Below are 18,357 nucleotides of genomic sequence, written 5' to 3'. Positions count from 1 at the left end.
GTCTTGTGGTCCTCGCTTGTTAAATAAAGGAGTCGACTGGCTGATTGATTGACCTTCGCCGGTGCCTGCACCTCACATGTTCCCCCTGCGCTAGATGCATTTTTATTCAGCCTTTGTTGACCAGACCTGCGTTAGCTTCTCTTAAATGCGGTGTTTGATGGATGACACCAATTTTCCGTCGAAACCCGGATGAACAACCCGTGCACCCCGGCCCTTCCCTCGGTTTCTCCTCAGGTAACCTCCGTGAAGCAACAAGAGTTAGCAAAATACGGTGTCAATCGAAATGCCACCGTGGAATGTTTCCTTGGTGTCTTGACTTTTTGGTCTTGACCCCACGAAAACATTTGGGTCACGTCGGCGTTCACTCAAACTGAAAAAAAAAAAAGTCCTGCTGTGATGCTTCAGTGTCAAGAACAATTTCAAATTGCTCATCTTTTGTCAACATCGATTCGTTGCTATTTGCTGATACGTGAAAGAAAGAGGATAGTTGAAGGTACTTCAGAGACACTGGCTCAAGTGCTGCACTCGTTCGCAGATGGACACACAGGTGGGATCACAGGTGGGGAAAAAAGTGGGGGGAGGGCCCTGCCAGTTTTGTTTGCTCATGCATTACTTGTGTGTGGTGCAATGTGTGTGTGTTTGTGTGTCTTCTCAGAACATCTGGACCATCCAGGCATGTCAGAGTGAGAAGTCATCAATGAAGCTACACTGCACCCTCCTGGATATTTGCAGCATAACATGGCACCGACAAAACTGTTTCTCCATTCGAGAAAGTTTGGATACGACTTCATACTTCTTTTTTATATCTACACACAAATACATGGATGAGAGGACTGAAGATTGAAATTGTGTTTTCTTTCTTTCCGTACCAAATTGTCCTACAACAGCTCAGGAATAAATTATCTCTGCAGCCTCAGATACAAACAAGATGATTGCAGAAAGCAAACTGACAAATATTATTGATCACTGCTAGACAAGGACAGCTAATCGATGGCTTGTGAATTTTCCCCACACTGGGCTTCACGACAAGATCAATTTGAAGAAAGACGAGGCATCGGCAACTCGAGTAAAATAGTTTTGAAGCATATCTCCACGTTGTGAAGCGGAATACATTTGGAAAACAAATAAAAAGACTGAAGGTGACAGAAAGAAATGTAATGCGTGTCTGAGCATTTGAAAACAAAAGTGCCGCTTCTGTAATTTTTTAATCTCACTATCTAGCTGTACATTTTTAGTCTCTGGCCTCACACAGTGAAGCATCAGATGATTTATTGATCTGAACAGTCTCCTGTGAACCTGTGAAATTGTTTCATCGTATCGCCATTTTCATCCCATGATGAGTCAGGCATCAGAAACTTTGAAAAGTCCCTCAAGGGCAAATCTTTCAATAGTATATTGAAAGGCACATTATTTTTCATACATTGCCAACCTATAAACGCTCCAATTTTTTTATTGGTTCATTTGTTGTATCGCCTTTTGACTGACTTGAAATTTGGTTCTTTTATCCTTTTTTTTATGCAAATCTAAAATTGTATTCTCTTATCTTATGATTAAAACTGCTAACCATGGAAGTAAATGCATTGATGCAATCGCACTTAAAGAAAAAAATATATATATATAATAAAAGTTTACAAGATAGACTACAGTTAAAAAGTTTTATTGCATTCAAACAAAAGAAAAAACAATGGCATGGTTTCACTATCAGTGACCCAAATTCCTCACACACGCCGACACGGTCAAAAAGCAATAAGCAACATTCACTTCATGATAGTTCTTGTCATAAGGCAACAGTGTCCATGACAGAAATAGTAACTGAGTGAGAACTGCTAAATATAGGGAGCGCTGTTAGCATGCAACTATGTCAGAGGTACACACAGATCCCACTGAGGTTAATGTTTACGCAAAGTCCACAGTACGCACGAGTCGAAGGCAGATGGCGTTAACAAATAATAATAATAATAATGCAATATGCATTTGTGGAGGTAGCCTGTATTTAGAAACATTTCAATGGAAGCAAAATAGATCACAACAAAACATCATTGCATGCAGTACTCAACATAATAAATATTTATAAATTCTGTAACATGATATAAGTTTTAAAAGGATGAAGTTTTTGACTTTGCATGTCTTAAGAAAATTGGGAGAAATTTCTGTGGCATTTAAGGCTGTTCTGTCTGTTTTGCATCACTAAGTAAAATATCACAACGAAATGTGAGCAATACAAGTCCTGGAAAACAGTACAAATTAGTATAAGCCACTTCAAGATATCACAGCTTTCATGAATTAATACACAAATAATAAGCTTATTTTCTCATGATAGAAAGGTAAGTGTTACTATTGTTTCTTAACAAATTAAGCATAATCTTTGTAAGGGGAGAAATGTTTTTGTAAGATAATTAAACAGCATAAAATAAACTATATTTAAAGATCCACAGTACATTCACTCAGAGAAATGAAATCCTCCTCTATTAGCTCATCATGATTTTATTTTTTATTTTTTTAAAAACTCTCAGTCGCCTTAAACTGAGCCTCAGCAAGAAGGAACCTGAGAAAGTGTATCACATGCTTTTGAGCCAACAACTGTTTTGTTGCTGACTATGCAAACTCCTGTGTGGGGATAAAATCATTTTGAGCGCACTTGCATATCTGCTAGTCGACTAAGAAAATTAGTTACAGTAATCTGATTTAATGTGAACACATACTTGGACCATTCCTCTTGTCTTCTAAATCCTAATATGCTTTGATTCACAGTAAATTCCTTTTGAAGGCATCTATTGACTATACATAACATTTTCATGATGTCTTTCACTCAAAAGTGCAGAGGGGAAAAAAATGAAACATCCTTTAAAGATTTATGGCTCTTGGGTAAGATTTTTAGGCTCACTGAGTGTTTGAATTTGAATTGAGACCTGTTTGAGCAGTCTTGATGATCAAATATGTATTGGGATTTTCGAAGCGAGCTCTTGAACTTGGCATACCCTCTCTCGTTCTACACCCAAAGAAAGTAAGCAATTTCATCCAGATCTACCGGGTAATCTGTGAGGTGCAGAGGCTCTTTAATATCAAACCTCTCCCCTTTATAGCTTTTCCAGCGACCAGCTGGGAGGTAAATATCCCGTTCTTGCTTTCCAGGCTCTAAAACAGGAGCTACCATGAGATCATCTCCAATAAGAAACTGGGAGTCTATTTTATAGGCGGTCTCATCACCTGTGGCGATCCACCACAAGGGTCGTATAATCGGGTCACCAGTGTCCAGAACCTCACCAGCCAGTTCCAAGACCCGCGGGGCTACGATACTCTGATGGAGAGCCGTGTATTTGCGAGCAATTTCAACAACTTCGTTGTCGTACGCCCAAGGTGGGATGGAAAACTGCATGGCGGGCATGAACGCTGACAGCTCCAGCCAGCGGATATAAAGTTCCCGGTCGGGTAATGCCCGATTTCCATCGGTGCGGTTGAGGTAGGCATTTCCTCCGATCATGTCAGGTAGGATGAATTGATAACCCAGAATGCTGATGGTGAGCACTGTGGGGATGAGAGATTTGAGGCCCAATTCGTAGCCCCAAACAGAGTCCCGATCAATGGGCCGGAAGAAGCACGAGATGTTCTGAGATTGGTAGCCGCTCCGTAGCTCGGCTCGGTCGTTATAGGGAATGGCCATTTCTGTGTAGCGTCGTGTGAAAAAACTCGGATCCCGAATGGGAGTTCTGGTGCTAAATTTCCACGGCAAGTAGTTGGTCTCACCGGCGTCAAACTTGAAAGAAGACACTCCGTATCTGGAGCGAAGGGAACGCAGCTTCGAGGCAAACCACTCGCGAGCTTCTGGGTTGGTGAAGTCCACGATTCCACCGATGCCGTTCCACCAGCGGACCAAAGCTGGCAGCTGGCCTGTGGGCTCCCGTACAAACAGACCCTTTTCCACACAAGTGTGGAAGTTGTCGGAGTTGTAGTTCACAAAAGGGTGAATCCAGAGGGACACGAGAAATCCATCTGATTTGAGTTTTTGAAACATCAACGAGGTATTGGGGAACTTCATTGGGTCAAACTCAAACTCTCCGTAGCGGCGCGTGTAGCGATCGTCTAGCTCCAGGTGGCTGCAGTTAAAGTTATATTTCCGGATGTTGGCCGCGTACGTCAGAAGTTTTTCTTGATTAATGTCTCTCTTATGAAGCGCCCATGTGGACCAGACAGGGTGTTGAAACATGGCTTGAGCAGGAACTTTGTTTGGTTTGTTGAAGTATCGACGAACCATGTACTTGTGGATGGATGTGACATCCAAGCCGACGCAAACTCTGTAGCTAAGTTCAGCACATGGCGCCTCCCCCGGATTTGGCTTGAAGGGACTATCGTTGTACCTCGCTTGGAAATACATGGTCTTCTCCGTGTCGTTCCAGCCCAAGTGGAAAGGTACGGAATTATTAATTTTGATCGCTGTAGCATTAGACGAAAGCCAATAGCTTTCCAAGATCCCTCCAAACTCGTTGCGATTGGAGTAGATGTCACTAGTCACAAAAGGTTTGGGGGACTGTTGGCCGGAGACGGAAATAGGCCAGTGCTGAATAGCAGACACCGCACCGCCATACCAGTGGGCAAACTTGTACGTCATTGCGTGTGCCACCGAAATGTCGGGAACCAGCTCCTCCCAACGCACACGGTAGCACTGTACCGTGTCCTTGGGTCGCACTGTCTCAATGAAGAAGTTGAGGCTTCTATCAGTTGTGCGTCCACAGCTAAGAAGCTCGCCTTCTTTGGTGCAAGAGTCTAAATCCAATGTCCCTGACCTGCCAACATGTAAACACATTTGAGGTTTATACAGGGTAGCCTGTTCTGGAGTTTATCAATGACGCGTTTACCTCTCGACAAAGACATAATCCCAACTGACAATCGTCGATCAAGATTAACTGTGTCTTGGCACAGTTGATATAAAAAGTACACATATGTAAAAAAAATAAACGCTTTTTTTCATTAGTTGTTTCTGAAGTTTTGATATTCATGCATCAACAGAAATTTCACTTTAATCAAAACAGTGGCATGCATTCAAAGTTAATCAGAAGCTACTCACCTAAAATCCATTCTGAAAACAATTGCTCCTGCCTGGTTACGGATAATGTAACCATCTTTATTCAGATCCAGCAATTGAGTCTTGAGCAGCTCAGCTTTTCGGAGTGAAGCGATGTAATAGGACCATGCAGCCACTGCTGCGATCACGAGAATCAAGCCAAGAACTCCTGCTCCGACTAAGGGTCTAGTGTCCTTGCTGTGTTTTTGCTTGGGGATAACATCTGTTATGGTGCCGCCCGCTCCCCCGGGTACAACCTGGTACATGACTCGTGCTGTTTGCTGGACAAATCTTTGGCTTGACACTCAATAGATCATGGAATTGTTCTCAAGGGAATCCGTTTTGTTGCTCTCCGATCTGTCATAAGAGAGAGATTTGATGTCAGGGCTACATTCTTTTGACAGAGGGTTGATTTCTGATAACAATGTATTACTTTTATACACATCATCACCTTGTTTTGTGAATGCTTTAAGTTATGCCTCTTTTCCTTCCGTCCATTATTTTGACATGCATCTGCTGCCACAAAATTGACCCGATTAGCATCATTTTAATTTCAACGTGTTGCGAAAATTCACAGCTTGTGTGCTATTGTTTTTCTCATACGGAAAATTCAGCTTTCAATTCAGTCCCTATTTGTTTCCCATGGGACATTCAACATAACAGATCCAGATTGGAAATTAAAAATATTCATCTTATTAAATCAACCTTGGGATTAATGCATGCTTATTTCTTTATTCTCCAGAAATTAAAATGTTTAGTTATTCAACATGGTTCTTTAAAGATTAATGGTCCACATTTATTTTTGCAATCTGTTTCTTCATATAGTGTCTGTACTACATTTATCAGCACAAAGCCTGTTACAACTAATCAAGTGATTCCAAAGCACATAGAAGATGTAAATTTAAAAGGAAGGTTGGAGATTTAAACAAATCTACTCCCAATTACACAAAAGAGGAAAAGTTAGACTTTCACTGCTGAATTTTAATCATACAAGTTGAACTGAAGAAGAGGCAGTAAGGGGGGTATTTTGGCCTTAAGAGCCGTTTCAGCCGAAGGAGGCAGAGGAAAGCACGCCAAACCTTCTGCTTCATCAAGCAAAACAAAGCCAAGCTGGAAGTAAACTGACTGCTTTTGGCCAATTTAAAAGACGGGAGAAAAAGAAAAACACAGACGAAAAGAAACACAGAGACAAATCTGCACTTTGTATGCATATTTTCTAACACTGATACAGAGAGTATTAACTGTGGATTAGAATGCACATCAGATAAAAGGTAATCCAGTGCTCTCTAATTCCCTTTACTAGTAATTACCAATTGAATTGACTGATTCCGTGTTCAACCACCCTTCGTATGGATTTTCCCCAAGCAACACAAGTGATAAGATAAAGCCATCATTAATTAACTAGCGCTGAAAACTGGCTGCGGTACCAAGGCAGGAAGATAGACAAACTGGGAAAAAAATTTAAAAAAAGGAAAGATAAAGGAGACAAAAGGTGCCTTTGGCTATTTATTGTAGGTCTCAGTGCCTAACTACGATTAGTGCTTATATGACATTTCCAACCTACATCTGATAAAAGTGTTTATATGTACTGGACCTGTACAACCTGCATGTGAACATGCACAAAAAGCAAAAGAAAATTCAATTGATTTAAAAATAATCAATTATTAAAAGAATCATCAGTGAGCAGCTCTAAAAATTTCAAAATGTGCAGCTAATCCACGTGATCGCTCTCCGAATGGATAATCGGTATCTGAATTGACAGCATAAGATTCCGATTGAAACAGCCCTATTTAAATTTTATTTGTTGCATTTATTTTTTTATCAGTTTCAAGTTATTTCTGTAACTATTGAGAAAACTATTCTTTCTGTAAAAGAACCATACAAACAATTTTGTCCATATGTTATTTTGTCACTTTGACTTGTTGCACAATTGCTGAGTTGTGATTTGAGGGTTTCATCGATTAGCCACCATATTATTTTCTCGTCATTATCTTCATCATTGTCCACCCAGCAAAAAAAAAAAAAAAAAAAAAAAAAAACATTGATTTGTGAAGCCGCTGAAACAAACGTGCATAACCACGTTTTTGCTTTTATTTTGCATGGACAAAACTCGAATTATTTATGTTGCTGCTAAAATGTTTTTTTCAAAGCTATTGCGCCATTGTTAATCGCTCGGTTAGTCATTGACATTGACAAGGGACTTTTGTCCTCTTCTTTGTAAGTGGCGTGGTGTGGGAGAGATCATCATCTACGTTCCCATCGATTTTGACAGTGACAATAAACACAAACATGCTGATGCAGTCACAACGCAAGCTTGACAGAAATAACTGGATTTGCACAATAACGTTTACGTCATCGTGATAATTAAAACTTTTTTTAAATAAACACATGACACCGATATTGAACAATTTGTATAAAACACGTGCGACTTCCCACACAAACATTTTTTGAGAAATTGAGGGCAACATGCCAAACTTAACGGAGAAGAAATCATTAAAACTCATGCAAGAAATCCCCGACTCGTGCAAGAAATCACGGATAATCACAGCATATTCACATGTTTTAAATAGTCAGAACTGAAAGTTTTTCCTACCGAACCATGCAGAGACAAACCGGGATCGACTTGTTGTGCCACACACACACAACTCGAAGTCAGCAAAGAGAAAAAAAAAAAAGTTTCAAGACATGTTGCGAATCCGCCTCGTCTGCACGCATTGAATCATGGGAGATGTAGTCTGCCATATTTCTTTCATAAATAATAACAATAAATTCTTTAAGATAACTATTTATTTACGTACAGCCATACTTGTCATATTTAACTACTGTTCAATATTGTCCCATTTATTTTAGTAAGAAGAATCCAATGTGAAGCTGCAGATTTTTTTATTTGCACTTATACATATCCATGCCCAAACTCTCAGAATCATCCCTCAAATTGTGGTCATTTTTATAAGCTTCATTGATTCAAACAGCAACTATGAAGCAGTTAAAATGATAGACAAAAAAAAATATTTCCCATAAATAATGATCAAACATTTCAGTAAAGTCCAAACCAATTCTCAAATATGATGGGTCTTTTTTAGTGGTGCTTGGGTTTTACTGCTGCCTTTAATTTTGTGTAGGCATAGTCAAAGTTCTGCAAGAGAAAAGAGAAAGAAAAATACAACAATACAAACATATTTTTCATTAACCATATCTGTACACCTGCATAAAACAATGAGCTGCATAAAAGAAAATAGATATTTAACTACTGTATATATTTGTAAAATCAGAACCCTTAGTGCAATCCGTGTATCAAATCTTAGTAGCTAAAACAATGTGCTTACAAATCCATCATATCATGAAGGTGTGACCATACCTGTATTGCATAGTAAACAATGCCCAAATATGCCATGATGCAGCCACCCAAGAACAGATCAAAAGCAGCAGGTTTCACCCTGTAACACACAAGTAACACTTTTGTTTTAAGCTTGCCTTATTGTATTAAAGACAAATAAATAAAAAACATATGCACCTGTACATCACTATGGGCTGGCTCATTTGGTCAAAAAATGTTATATCAGGGTCCCTGCACAAAAAAAGACACTCTGTGAGTCAAATGCAAACCTGAGTGCAGGTGAGCACCCTAAATATCTTTTTTTTTACACGAATGTTACCTCTTGTCCTGTCTGAAAGTGTGCCTGTGGACTTCCTGTAAGTATTGTTTGAATTCATGCTCCAGCGAGTTGATGAGCAGGATGTGAGCAGGCTCTTTATCCATCAGCTGCGTGGCACGGGGGACTGAAGTCAGGAAGGACATCAGACTGGATATTCGACTGTCGTGGAAGTCCTGCAATAACAAAAGTCAAATATTGTATTAAATACTGTTCAACAACTATTAAAATGTCCCAGACATCCAAAACAAAGATGTAATGTTGCCTTATGAACACTAGAGGGCACAAACTCATGCGTATTTTTATGAACGCTAGAGGACAGCAATTTATTCCTATATTTATGAACACTAGAGGTCAGCAATTCATATTGTCAATGAAACACTTACCAACCGGCCTTTGAAGAGCTGAACATCTTGTGGGGAATTCTTAAATAAGACCAGAATAACACGTTAATACTGTATTTGTAGTGGACTATAATATTGAAGTGGATACCAATAATATTTAATAAATACTAAAAAAAGGGATCCACACTTTTGTCCAACACATTTTTCCTCACCTTGTCGGATAAATGGTACAAGTACCGTGCCAGTGCTTCTGCTATGATGATACCATTGCGCTTCATTTTCTGAAGGTCCACTTGTGAACTGTTAGAAAATATTTTAAAAATTAAGAATACAAGACACTCAACTAGGTGAGTTAGACCGGCACAACCTGAACTGGCCAGGGCACATAATAACCCAAGCACTTACATTCACACTAATGAACAGAATAGAATGTTCAATTAACTCATGGAGATAACAGAAATGGTCTCATAGAAAAAAAATTAAACTTAAGTGAATTTCATCATAGTGAATCTGAAAATACAGCACAATACATTATTAATATGTAGCCTAAAGTGCTGAATTTTAATTATTAAATGAAATGATTTTTTATTCTTATTCTCCAGCTGCTATGCCTTTCCCGAAGGACTCAAAATTGACTCCTGTCACCCAGTTTTTGATGATGGACTATCTCGCCACACACATTATAGCCGCTCCAAATGATCCTAAAAAGAAATGAGAACCTACACAGTGTCAAGTAAGGAGCCCCGTAGCTCAGATTTGGGGTCATCCAGGTGAGACAGAGTGAATCCTGGTATCCTGCGGAGGCTATAGCGCTCATGCTCCCAGGCCACCGTTGACTCGACAAGGTTGATCTTTTTATGGACCAGTTCTGTTTTCACCCACGGGAATCTGGACGAAACCACCTGAGTGAAAGGAACACTTTACTTTATCCAAAGATACATTTAAAAAAAATACTACAATTAATGGTAAACATGTATTATGATTTGATTTACCTGCTCCAAATGTTGATTGAATGCATACATGGGAGAGTCTGATTTAGGTGGACGAGACACGTGCATGTACAGTTCATCCCCGTTGGCCAGTGTATCCAAACACAGCACAAATGCCACATTGTCATGAAGGAGGCTAGATTCTGGTAGAAACGTGGATTTTAATTCAAACTCATGATAGCAATAAGGGGTCAAAGTTCACCACAACTCACCAGCATGGTCCAGGTTCTCTTCGATCCACTTCTTGGTGCCTAGGAAATTGTGTTTTCCTCCTCCGGTGAGAGAGAATAATAAATGATATCTAAATGACAAAGCAAGGAATTAGATTTAAATGTTGCATTCTTAAGGACAACTTTTGAACTCCTTACCGTGGTCTTGTGCTCGAGCTACTATAAAGTATTTGGAAGAGGCGTGCCAATTCCAACAAGATGATGACACCGCTTCCATTTGAGTCGGCTCCATATGACAACCACTGTGTAATACAAACACATAGAATGGCTCTGCATTGCCGATGTTCATTCTGCTCAGTTTCAGCGCTGGATTTTTTTGTAAATATTTACATTTTTACGGTAAATAACTCACCGGTGCCAGTCCATATGAATCATAGTGTGCGGTGATCACAATGGTGGGTATGTCATCACCGGCTCCAGGAAGCACTCCCTCAAAGACACAGGTAGAGTTTTATATTTTATATTTACAATAAACAGGATAAAAAGTTAAAAAAAAATCTGCACCTACTTCCAGTGTAACCAGTGTTGTGTCTGTAATGGCCTTGATAGGGACGTTGTTGGTCACTAAGATCTGAAAGGCTGTTGCTGTTACCATACTTCGAAAGACTGTCACAGATTGAAACGGGTTAAAACTGGATTTATTGTCAGTGCGTTATGTTTTGTCCGTCACCTCGAACGAATATGGATGAAGTCCGTGCAGATGCGGCCTTCTTCACCTCTTCGTACATGTAGAGCAGCTGCTCATCCTCGGGGGCCACATACACCGGCATGAGAGTCTCCTTCATCAAGGCGAGTCTCTCGCTCATCATGAAGGACTGGAAGGCAGTTTACAGAATAAATCTTACGATTTTTGCGAGTAGTCTAATGAGGTAAAACATCTACCTGGATTACTTCGGGTGAAATATTTGACATGTTTGTAGGTAGAAGGATCAGGATGGCGGCAGCATTTTGTCTCTGAGCCTCAGTGTATGTTTTGGAGGTGAAGTCCACTACCCTCATGATGACACAGCGCCGCGTCAGCACCGGCTCATCGGCGGCCCGGGCCTCTGCCACCACGATGGCGCCTCGGCAACCTAAACATCCAATAAATGTTGAAATATCTTTCCAGCGTTACTAGTCACGTAGCACGGTGATCTTTACCGTGATTCTGTTTTGCCAGGTTGTATTGTTGCATCCTGTAAGCGGTGAACTCATAGGAGGATGCAGCAAAAAGAGCGGAGCCATGTAGACAGTTGACACAGAGCAGCAGCACTATGACAGCAAAGTGCAAGTCCAGCAGGAGCATGATCCCACCCGGTGCTCTTTGTGGTCTACAAAAGATTGCAGGCCAGGCTACGCATGCTGAAACGCCATTTGGAGAGATATACTAAAAATACATTTTCATAACCTATCAGGATTACAGAACATGACGAAATCCTGGATAAACTTTTAAAAAAATTATCATATATATGTATATTTGGGTCATAGTGACACATTGCTTTCCTTCAAAGATACAAAATAAAACTATCAAAAAGTTGCTCACCTTTCTCGTGATAATGTTCAGTGCTGTCCTGCTCAGTACAAACTATCTCCTCCAGACTCCAGGAGTCGAGGTAAGCCACAATTTGCCATCTGCTCCAAAGGGATCAGCTCCAGGATAATCACACCGCCCCCCACCACCACCACCACCAACATGGACACGTGTTGCAGTATTCTGCTACTCATCCATCTAGCCCATTTCACCATGAGATGGCCAATCACAATCAAATTGTTGATGGATGCAGAAAAGTTCAATATCAGTTCCAGAATGTGCTTATTCACCAATGTGTATTTATATTTTTATCCTTCACAGAGATCAGAATGGTAACACTTTATTGTAGTTGTACTCCTCTCCAGCAGACTCAGTGAGGTTTTTTTTTTTTTAAATCATTTTGGAGGAACAAATGTGCAATGAACAAAAAGGTGTTTGGTGGCATTTTCATATATTTTTATCATAACAATAACAACCAACAAAACAATCTGTGTTTCAGATAGCTGTTATTTATTTTTTGGGGGGGACATTTTTGCACTTAACACAGAACTCGAACACTGTTTAATCTAAACGGAACCATTTTACAGTCATCATATTAAGCGTCCGACAAATAAAACAAAACTTGAATGAAAATATTACACATAGGTAGCTAAAAAATAATTTCAAATGTACAACTGCAAATAAATAAGTGTTATAAATGCATCGTTATGGACAAAACATGATATCAAATGAGTCATAAATAGTGTTACTGTACTTATAAGAGGACTGACACACATCTTTTACACAGTCTAATTGTTTGCTGTAGACAAAACTAACAAACCAGATGAAGTCAATGCCAGCGATTCCAATATTGGCACCTCACGACTGTGATTTTAGTGCCTGTACACGCATTGCCCTAAGTGCAATTTGTCGCTTTCAGAAGACTGCAATAAATGTCTAAACAGGTTTCCTAAAAAATATTGTTTGGCATAAAGGTAAAACGGATTACCTTCACTAATACGAGTTGTCATACGGGTTAAATGGTCAAGAGTTGGTGCGCAGGAAGTGGAATAAAATTGACATTGTTTTGGGGAAACTTGGAAGCCTTGGTCGTTCGGGTCGTTTTTATCAGAAGAGTTTCACACAATACTGCTAGCACAAACCAAGAAATTGGTAAAGATAACGCGACCGTGTGGAAAAAGGCCACTGGCAGTGACATCACAAAACTGTGGCAGGTGTTATGGAGGTTTGGCCAGAATATAGTGTACCAGTTGGATATGTACAAAATAACAACAAAATCACACTTGAAATAAAATCGAAGAACATATTCCAAAAATTAAAAAGAAAGAAAGGAAACGGTGGCCACCGAGGTCGTGTCAATTATCAGGATTCACAGCAGGTACAACAAATTGCGAACAATTTCCGAAACCGGTAAGGTTCTCATGAGAAATTAGCAGGATTTGGTACAAAAAGTAAACCACAGCAACCGGTAAAAACCTCAAAATTACAGTTCAAATAAAATGTCATAAGCACGAGTAGCTTTGAAATGCTAACATTTGTTTTACGAAGTATTACCCATTTTCAGCGAGTCATTTTTCGGAGTTTTACGGGTGTTGTTGCATGCACACAGAGCTCACACGTGCATGCAAGTTTCAAATATTTTGTACCATTTCCTGATAAATTCTCATGACACGATTCTCCCTTCATATTTGCTGCTCTGTGGCCAGTTCTCCAAAAAAAAAAAAAATATGGTGGTGAATGATGTCCAGTAGTAGGGAATATAAGGAGTCAATACGAGTGACCATTTGACAGTTTCAACAGGCAAACATGCAAAACATATGTCTTCACTTTTTTTTTTTCTTCAATTGCAACGATGAAACAGACACTACGCTGGGAAAAACTAAGATTTGAACTACCTTCAGTGTTTTACAGTGAGAAGTTGAACAGTTGAGGCCTACTTCTCTGGGTATATTCTCACACATTCAGTAGACATCTTTAAGTTGGACACACATGAAGACAAAGTACAAGAAATCGTTCAGATGATCCCTTATCTCCAAAAGAGGTTTAGTCTTTCATCCAACGGTTTCTAGTCAACGGTCCTGAATGGTCCATGTGAGTACAGAGAAGAAAAAAAAAATCACTGTAGTGATGATCAAGTTTTCCTTCAAGCTGATGTTTGTGCCATCATTGCAGTCCCAGTTGAGCACACAAGGCAGAAGGTGCACACATCCAACCATAGGAGGAACGTGCACAAGATCCATCGGTGGTACCTTCATCCGTCGCTGACTGACATTTACAGACCTTTCCTTTTTTTTTCCTTTTTCCTAAAAGTGGGCAAAGTGTTGAACCCACTTGTTGTGGCCTCTGTATTTTTTTTTCTACTGGAAGCGGGGCGGTGCTACTGGATCTGACACGCCGTGGAGGGAGCGGCTTGACAGCACATGCAGGTGGGGTTGACCGCTTTGGGCGGGATTAGATCCAGGTCCTCGTCATCTGGGATCTCATCCAGTCGGTAGCCGTCCTTCAGGAGCTGGATGTTGAGGTCCTGGTTGATTTGCTGCAGTAGACACAAGTGGGACTTGAACCATGTTTTGTCAAAGAGAATGAAAGCGATTTGGTGCGTTGACAAAGAAATGTGCATGGGAGCTTTGCAAGTCATGAAGTGTGATAAGAAGAAGGACAGAGAAGTAGAAAGGAAAAGTGGTAGACAAATACGCTGTATCCCACCACCCCCAGCGAGTCAGGTCGGTGGAACTGGTAAAGGGCTGAAGAGATGATGGGATCTGATGACCGGGTGGCGATGTCACCAAATGATGCGGCTAACACGGTGGCACTACATGAACTCAAGTATAATGTGCGTATAGATACCTGGTCCCTCAGACATCTCACCTCGGCTGAGGAGTATCCCGATGATGAATACCTGGACATGTCGAAGTCGTCGTCACTGAAAGCCAAAGATTGATTTTAAAACCTTTGTTTGCTCTCCATTAAAGAAGACGATCTATGTGGATCTGAAGGCATACTGAAGGCTTAATATTACGTGTAGATGGTACAGCAATAAAATGGATTGAGTTTGTTTTTCAGAAGGTTATAGAGAAAACAGGACCAGTCTTGGAAATTTTCTGACACACCCTCAATAGAATATTCCCTGGAGCAAAGTGAGAAAACAAGACAAAGCGGTCCAGACCTGTGTGGATGCAGGCCCTCCCTCTGAGCTGCTTTTCCATCTCCAAATCCTCACCCCACTATCCTCTAATCCTGAACCCTGAGAGGGGCTTTGCCCCATTTTTTGTGGATCCGACTGTCCCACCTCTCTCAAGTGGCTTTCCCAACACGTTGAAAGCAACAACATCTTAATTCCCTCTTAAATCGGGCGTTTTGTCAATGCTGAGTTTTATAAGACTAGAAGGTGAAGTAAATAATCGGTGCATACCTGTCAGTGTCCAGTGCTACGAGGGGCTTCTCATCTGGGCTCTGGTCTAATGAGGAGTAGCCTTTATTTGGCACAACCAACCTGCATGCAAGCAAACAGCATGTTTATTTGTGTTCTTCTGTGGCCATTATATTTATTGTACTCAGACAGCCTAGGGAAAATACATGAACACTATGATTGCCTCACTTCCTGTAAATCCTCAGTCATTATGAACACAAAAACATTTGCATGCCACAAATCACAATTGTGTACTTTCAAGCAGCTGTTTCCTGTATCTTGGCATTCGATTCAGTTCCAAAAAGGAAGTGAAGCGGTCTAACATTATCAGTCTGCCTCAGAGCATTTGGCATCACGCCACTCGATAGCCTTTCATATATTTCCACTAATCCACCAGGGAGTGGGATTAGACAGAACCTATTGTCGATAGTGTGATAGCTTTATGCGCTGACTCTCAGCTCAACATTTACTCACACGGAACACAAAAAGCTGGACGCAAACCTATTACGTGCTTGTGCGCTGTAGCTGTTATTTATTCTGGAGTGAATGGGAAGGAAGTTGTTACCTTGTCCTAGCATTCTTCTTAGGTTGTTGATTGACGGGACTGGCCACAGTGCCGTTTTTCACTGAACCCTTTCTGGCGAGGTCTCTCTGTTTCTCTAGGCAACCACACGATGCGAGGTCATCAGTAAGCATGACAATTAATGGTGGCTTAATCGCTTGTAAAGATGGCTGAATGGATATCCAACACAATGGTAACAAAAAGACTTTTAGACAACCTTGGAAACTTAATATATTGCTTTTTAAAATTATTTTTGGAAAAACAATAACTTGGGAAGTCAGACGAGTCCTCGTAATGATTCCAAATGATGATTTGCACTGTGTGGTTATTGATACCTATTTGGACTTGCAGCGGTGAGGGTTTGTAGTTCATAGCCACTGTCTCTCCTTTGGCATCAGGGTCAGCTTCTGAGTGGGAGGAGGCTGCCGGATCCTAGAAAAATGATGGCAGAGTGAAGTATCCTGCTTTATTGTACGAGCACGCACATTTTAGAACATTCTGATGCAGCCTTCCACCAACACTAACATTGCCCGGATGGCATAAAGCAAAATCAGCTTTCCTCAGATGCCATTGGTGTCCAACACCGCAGCACTAATTGCCGGAGGACAACTTTGGCCGCGTGGTGTGCGGCATCAATAGGCCCGAGTGTTCTGCTGCCTGCACACTCCTGGCTCTAGTACTTTCTCCGTGAGCGCTGATGGCATGGAGGAGAGGAGGCCGTGGGAGAACAGAGGGGGCTCCTGTTGCAGCTGAGGCGTCAACAGATTGGGAGAGGGGAGCGGGGGTCACGCTTGGCGTGGCCTGCTCACAGAGTTGCACATTATGCTCATTCTAAAGCCGTCCACTGTTGCAACAGGGGTTCCAAAGATCATTTGCATACCGCAAACAACACTGGAAGACTCACGACATTCAGGAGTAATCACAGCTTTGCTTTTCTTTTGAATTGAAAAATAAACTAACGTCTGCTGGCCTTGCCTTTCACACATTACACCCACTTTGAAACGGAAATGACATAATCTCCTCATGTATCGGTTTCATTACCGGGATCTTGCTTTACTGGTCTTCCACAAGGCTGCTGACACAGCACCAAGTCCACAAAGATAGGAGGATTACACATCATGGCTTTCCAGCAGCCTATGGGAGTGAGGCTCGACTAATCTGACCATGAATAGTAAATGTAGTACATTATACTGTAACAGTTTCCGTCCCATGTTTATGGATTTCATAGATGCAACATTTACTAAAACACATAAGCATTGCTATAACATTGGTATATCCTGAAGATATGCTCACTGTGTGTGTTTGTGTGTGCGCGTGCCCGTATGAGTGCGTGTGTGTGGAGCAGATGTGAAGTTGACTCATTCAGAATAATAATGACGTGTTTAGCATTACAAAGGCCGTGCCATATGTACCACTAACAAGCAGATAGGGTCGGGATGTAAACTGAGTGACTTCCTTATAATATAAGAAAAAATGCTTCGTTTGAAGACTAACAAGCTACATGCAGAGATTTACATCCCACACAGTTAGTGTGCCACGAGACTTCAAGTGTGCCACATAAATAAAATCAGTGTCACTTCAATTTGGTTGCAATTATTGCTTACTTCAAATAAAAATAATATACCTAGCTATTAGTGCAGACAGAGAAATTCCACATACACACCTGACCATCCTTCATTTTTGGAAATATTTTTGCCTTAGTAAAGGTTGGGAAGATCTGGCCAACAGAACAGCGCTCAGATTCTTGTGACTTCCTTCCTGTTACTAAATGAGATTTGTCATGTGACATTTAAAAATGGAAACGTGGGCAGCACGGTCGCCAGCAGTCTGGAACAGAGCGCCTCTTCATCATGTGGGCTTGCACCCAAATAACACGTCACCAAAAGATGAAATGTGGGCGCAGGCTGCGTTAAACGTCAACACTGATGGACCAGCGTTGTTCTCAAAGACGCGATTTATGCCACGCTTAAGGATGAGCTCGGACCATACGTTGTTTACTCGTTCGGTGTCATCCAAGGAGGGGCGAGACTTGGCAGCGATGCTCTTATTCGTTTATCAATCTGACGTTATCGTTTCTCCCATCCCAAATACAACCGGAGATAAACTGCAGCAGCGGTCGGATCGAAAGCTAGCATGAATATAATGCAAAAGACACCTCTCGAAAAGAAGGTTTCCGATCGTATTCAATGGGCCGATTAGCATAAAGATGAGCTTTTGCTTGCTTACCAAAGGCTGCGTCTCTCCGTTGACTGGAGGCACTTGGAACCTGTCAATTTCTTCCATCATTTTTGCCCAAACGTTTTTTTTGTCACGGATCAGTATTAAAGATAAATAACGGTGTGTGTCTAAGTGTCCCGATTTGAGATGCTCCGTTGCAGCATTATAGCGGCTCGTTTTCCTCCATCCCGACAGAGGTGACTCGACAGCAAAACAGCAGCACCGCCTAACTTCCGGGTTGTTTAAATATTCATGAGGATCCCACCCTATCAGGGACAAGTGCGCAGTGAATCCAAATGTCTCGGCGATATTATCTCTATTATTGGTTTTCTTTATTTGTTTATTTTAAATCTCTTTTACAATTTATATCTAAAGAAAATTAAA

The 18,357-nt window shown here is 41.0% G+C and overlaps 3 protein-coding genes across 4 annotated transcripts; all 3 read right to left on the bottom strand.

The window, feature by feature from the left end:
• Window positions 1-1,641: 1,641 nt before the first annotated feature.
• Window positions 1,642-7,809, bottom strand: myorg (myogenesis regulating glycosidase). The gene is made up of 3 exons (XM_049732566.1): window positions 7,653-7,809; window positions 5,063-5,416; window positions 1,642-4,781 (listed from the first exon to the last, which is right to left on the bottom strand). The coding sequence occupies exons 2-3, from the start codon at window positions 5,323-5,325 to the stop codon at window positions 2,990-2,992; spliced, it is 2,055 nt and encodes a 684-aa protein (XP_049588523.1). The 5' UTR covers window positions 5,326-5,416; window positions 7,653-7,809; the 3' UTR covers window positions 1,642-2,989.
• Window positions 7,810-7,925: 116 nt separating this feature from the next.
• On the bottom strand, window positions 7,926-11,907 carry zgc:109965 (Nicalin-1-like). Its single transcript, XM_049732569.1, has 16 exons — window positions 11,798-11,907; window positions 11,416-11,585; window positions 11,158-11,348; window positions 10,946-11,090; window positions 10,784-10,881; window positions 10,628-10,705; window positions 10,414-10,517; window positions 10,258-10,346; window positions 10,049-10,188; window positions 9,780-9,958; window positions 9,269-9,356; window positions 9,099-9,137; window positions 8,716-8,888; window positions 8,574-8,627; window positions 8,418-8,496; window positions 7,926-8,195 (listed from the first exon to the last, which is right to left on the bottom strand). Exons 2-16 carry the CDS (start codon window positions 11,558-11,560, stop codon window positions 8,139-8,141), a joined length of 1,659 nt encoding a protein of 552 aa, XP_049588526.1. The 5' UTR covers window positions 11,561-11,585; window positions 11,798-11,907; the 3' UTR covers window positions 7,926-8,138.
• A 367-nt stretch (window positions 11,908-12,274) lies between these two features.
• Window positions 12,275-18,222, bottom strand: fam219aa (family with sequence similarity 219 member Aa). Of its 2 annotated transcripts, none has more exons than XM_049732572.1 (6): window positions 17,983-18,222; window positions 16,092-16,188; window positions 15,760-15,853; window positions 15,198-15,278; window positions 14,633-14,708; window positions 12,275-14,321 (listed from the first exon to the last, which is right to left on the bottom strand). In XM_049732572.1, exons 1-6 carry the CDS (start codon window positions 18,040-18,042, stop codon window positions 14,163-14,165), a joined length of 567 nt encoding a protein of 188 aa, XP_049588529.1. In that variant the 5' UTR covers window positions 18,043-18,222; the 3' UTR covers window positions 12,275-14,162. The 2 variants fall into 2 exon arrangements, with proteins under 2 accessions (XP_049588529.1, XP_049588530.1); XM_049732573.1 differs by having other exon boundaries at window positions 14,654-14,708; window positions 17,983-18,221.
• Between the last annotated feature and the right edge of the window lie 135 nt (window positions 18,223-18,357).

This window comes from Syngnathus scovelli, chromosome 11, assembly GCF_024217435.2.
Source record: "Syngnathus scovelli strain Florida chromosome 11, RoL_Ssco_1.2, whole genome shotgun sequence".
NCBI classification, from domain to species: domain Eukaryota; kingdom Metazoa; phylum Chordata; class Actinopteri; order Syngnathiformes; family Syngnathidae; genus Syngnathus; species Syngnathus scovelli.
The sequence above is the reverse complement of the archived record's forward strand: the minus strand, read 5'-3'. Positions and strand labels throughout refer to the sequence as shown.

Excerpts from the sequence above, each read along its gene's own strand:
- myorg (XM_049732566.1), bottom strand. The coding sequence starts at position 5,325 with ATGTACCAGGTTGTACCCGGGGGAGCGGGCGGCACCATAACAGATGTT. Across the intron at positions 4,782-5,062 it reads GTTTTCAGAATGGATTTTAG|GTCAGGGACATTGGATTTAG; the intron begins GTGAGTAGCTTC and ends ACATGTTGGCAG.
- zgc:109965 (XM_049732569.1), bottom strand. The coding sequence starts at position 11,560 with ATGCTCCTGCTGGACTTGCACTTTGCTGTCATAGTGCTGCTGCTCTGT. Across the intron at positions 10,347-10,413 it reads AGCTCGAGCACAAGACCACG|ATATCATTTATTATTCTCTC; the intron begins GTAAGGAGTTCA and ends TTTGTCATTTAG. Across the intron at positions 8,628-8,715 it reads ACTTTCAGACAGGACAAGAG|GGACCCTGATATAACATTTT; the intron begins GTAACATTCGTG and ends TTTTTTGTGCAG.
- fam219aa (XM_049732572.1), bottom strand. The coding sequence starts at position 18,042 with ATGATGGAAGAAATTGACAGGTTCCAAGTGCCTCCAGTCAACGGAGAG. Across the intron at positions 15,854-16,091 it reads ACCGCTGCAAGTCCAAATAG|AGAAACAGAGAGACCTCGCC; the intron begins GTATCAATAACC and ends GTGGTTGCCTAG. Across the intron at positions 14,322-14,632 it reads TGAGATGTCTGAGGGACCAG|CAAATCAACCAGGACCTCAA; the intron begins GTATCTATACGC and ends TGTCTACTGCAG.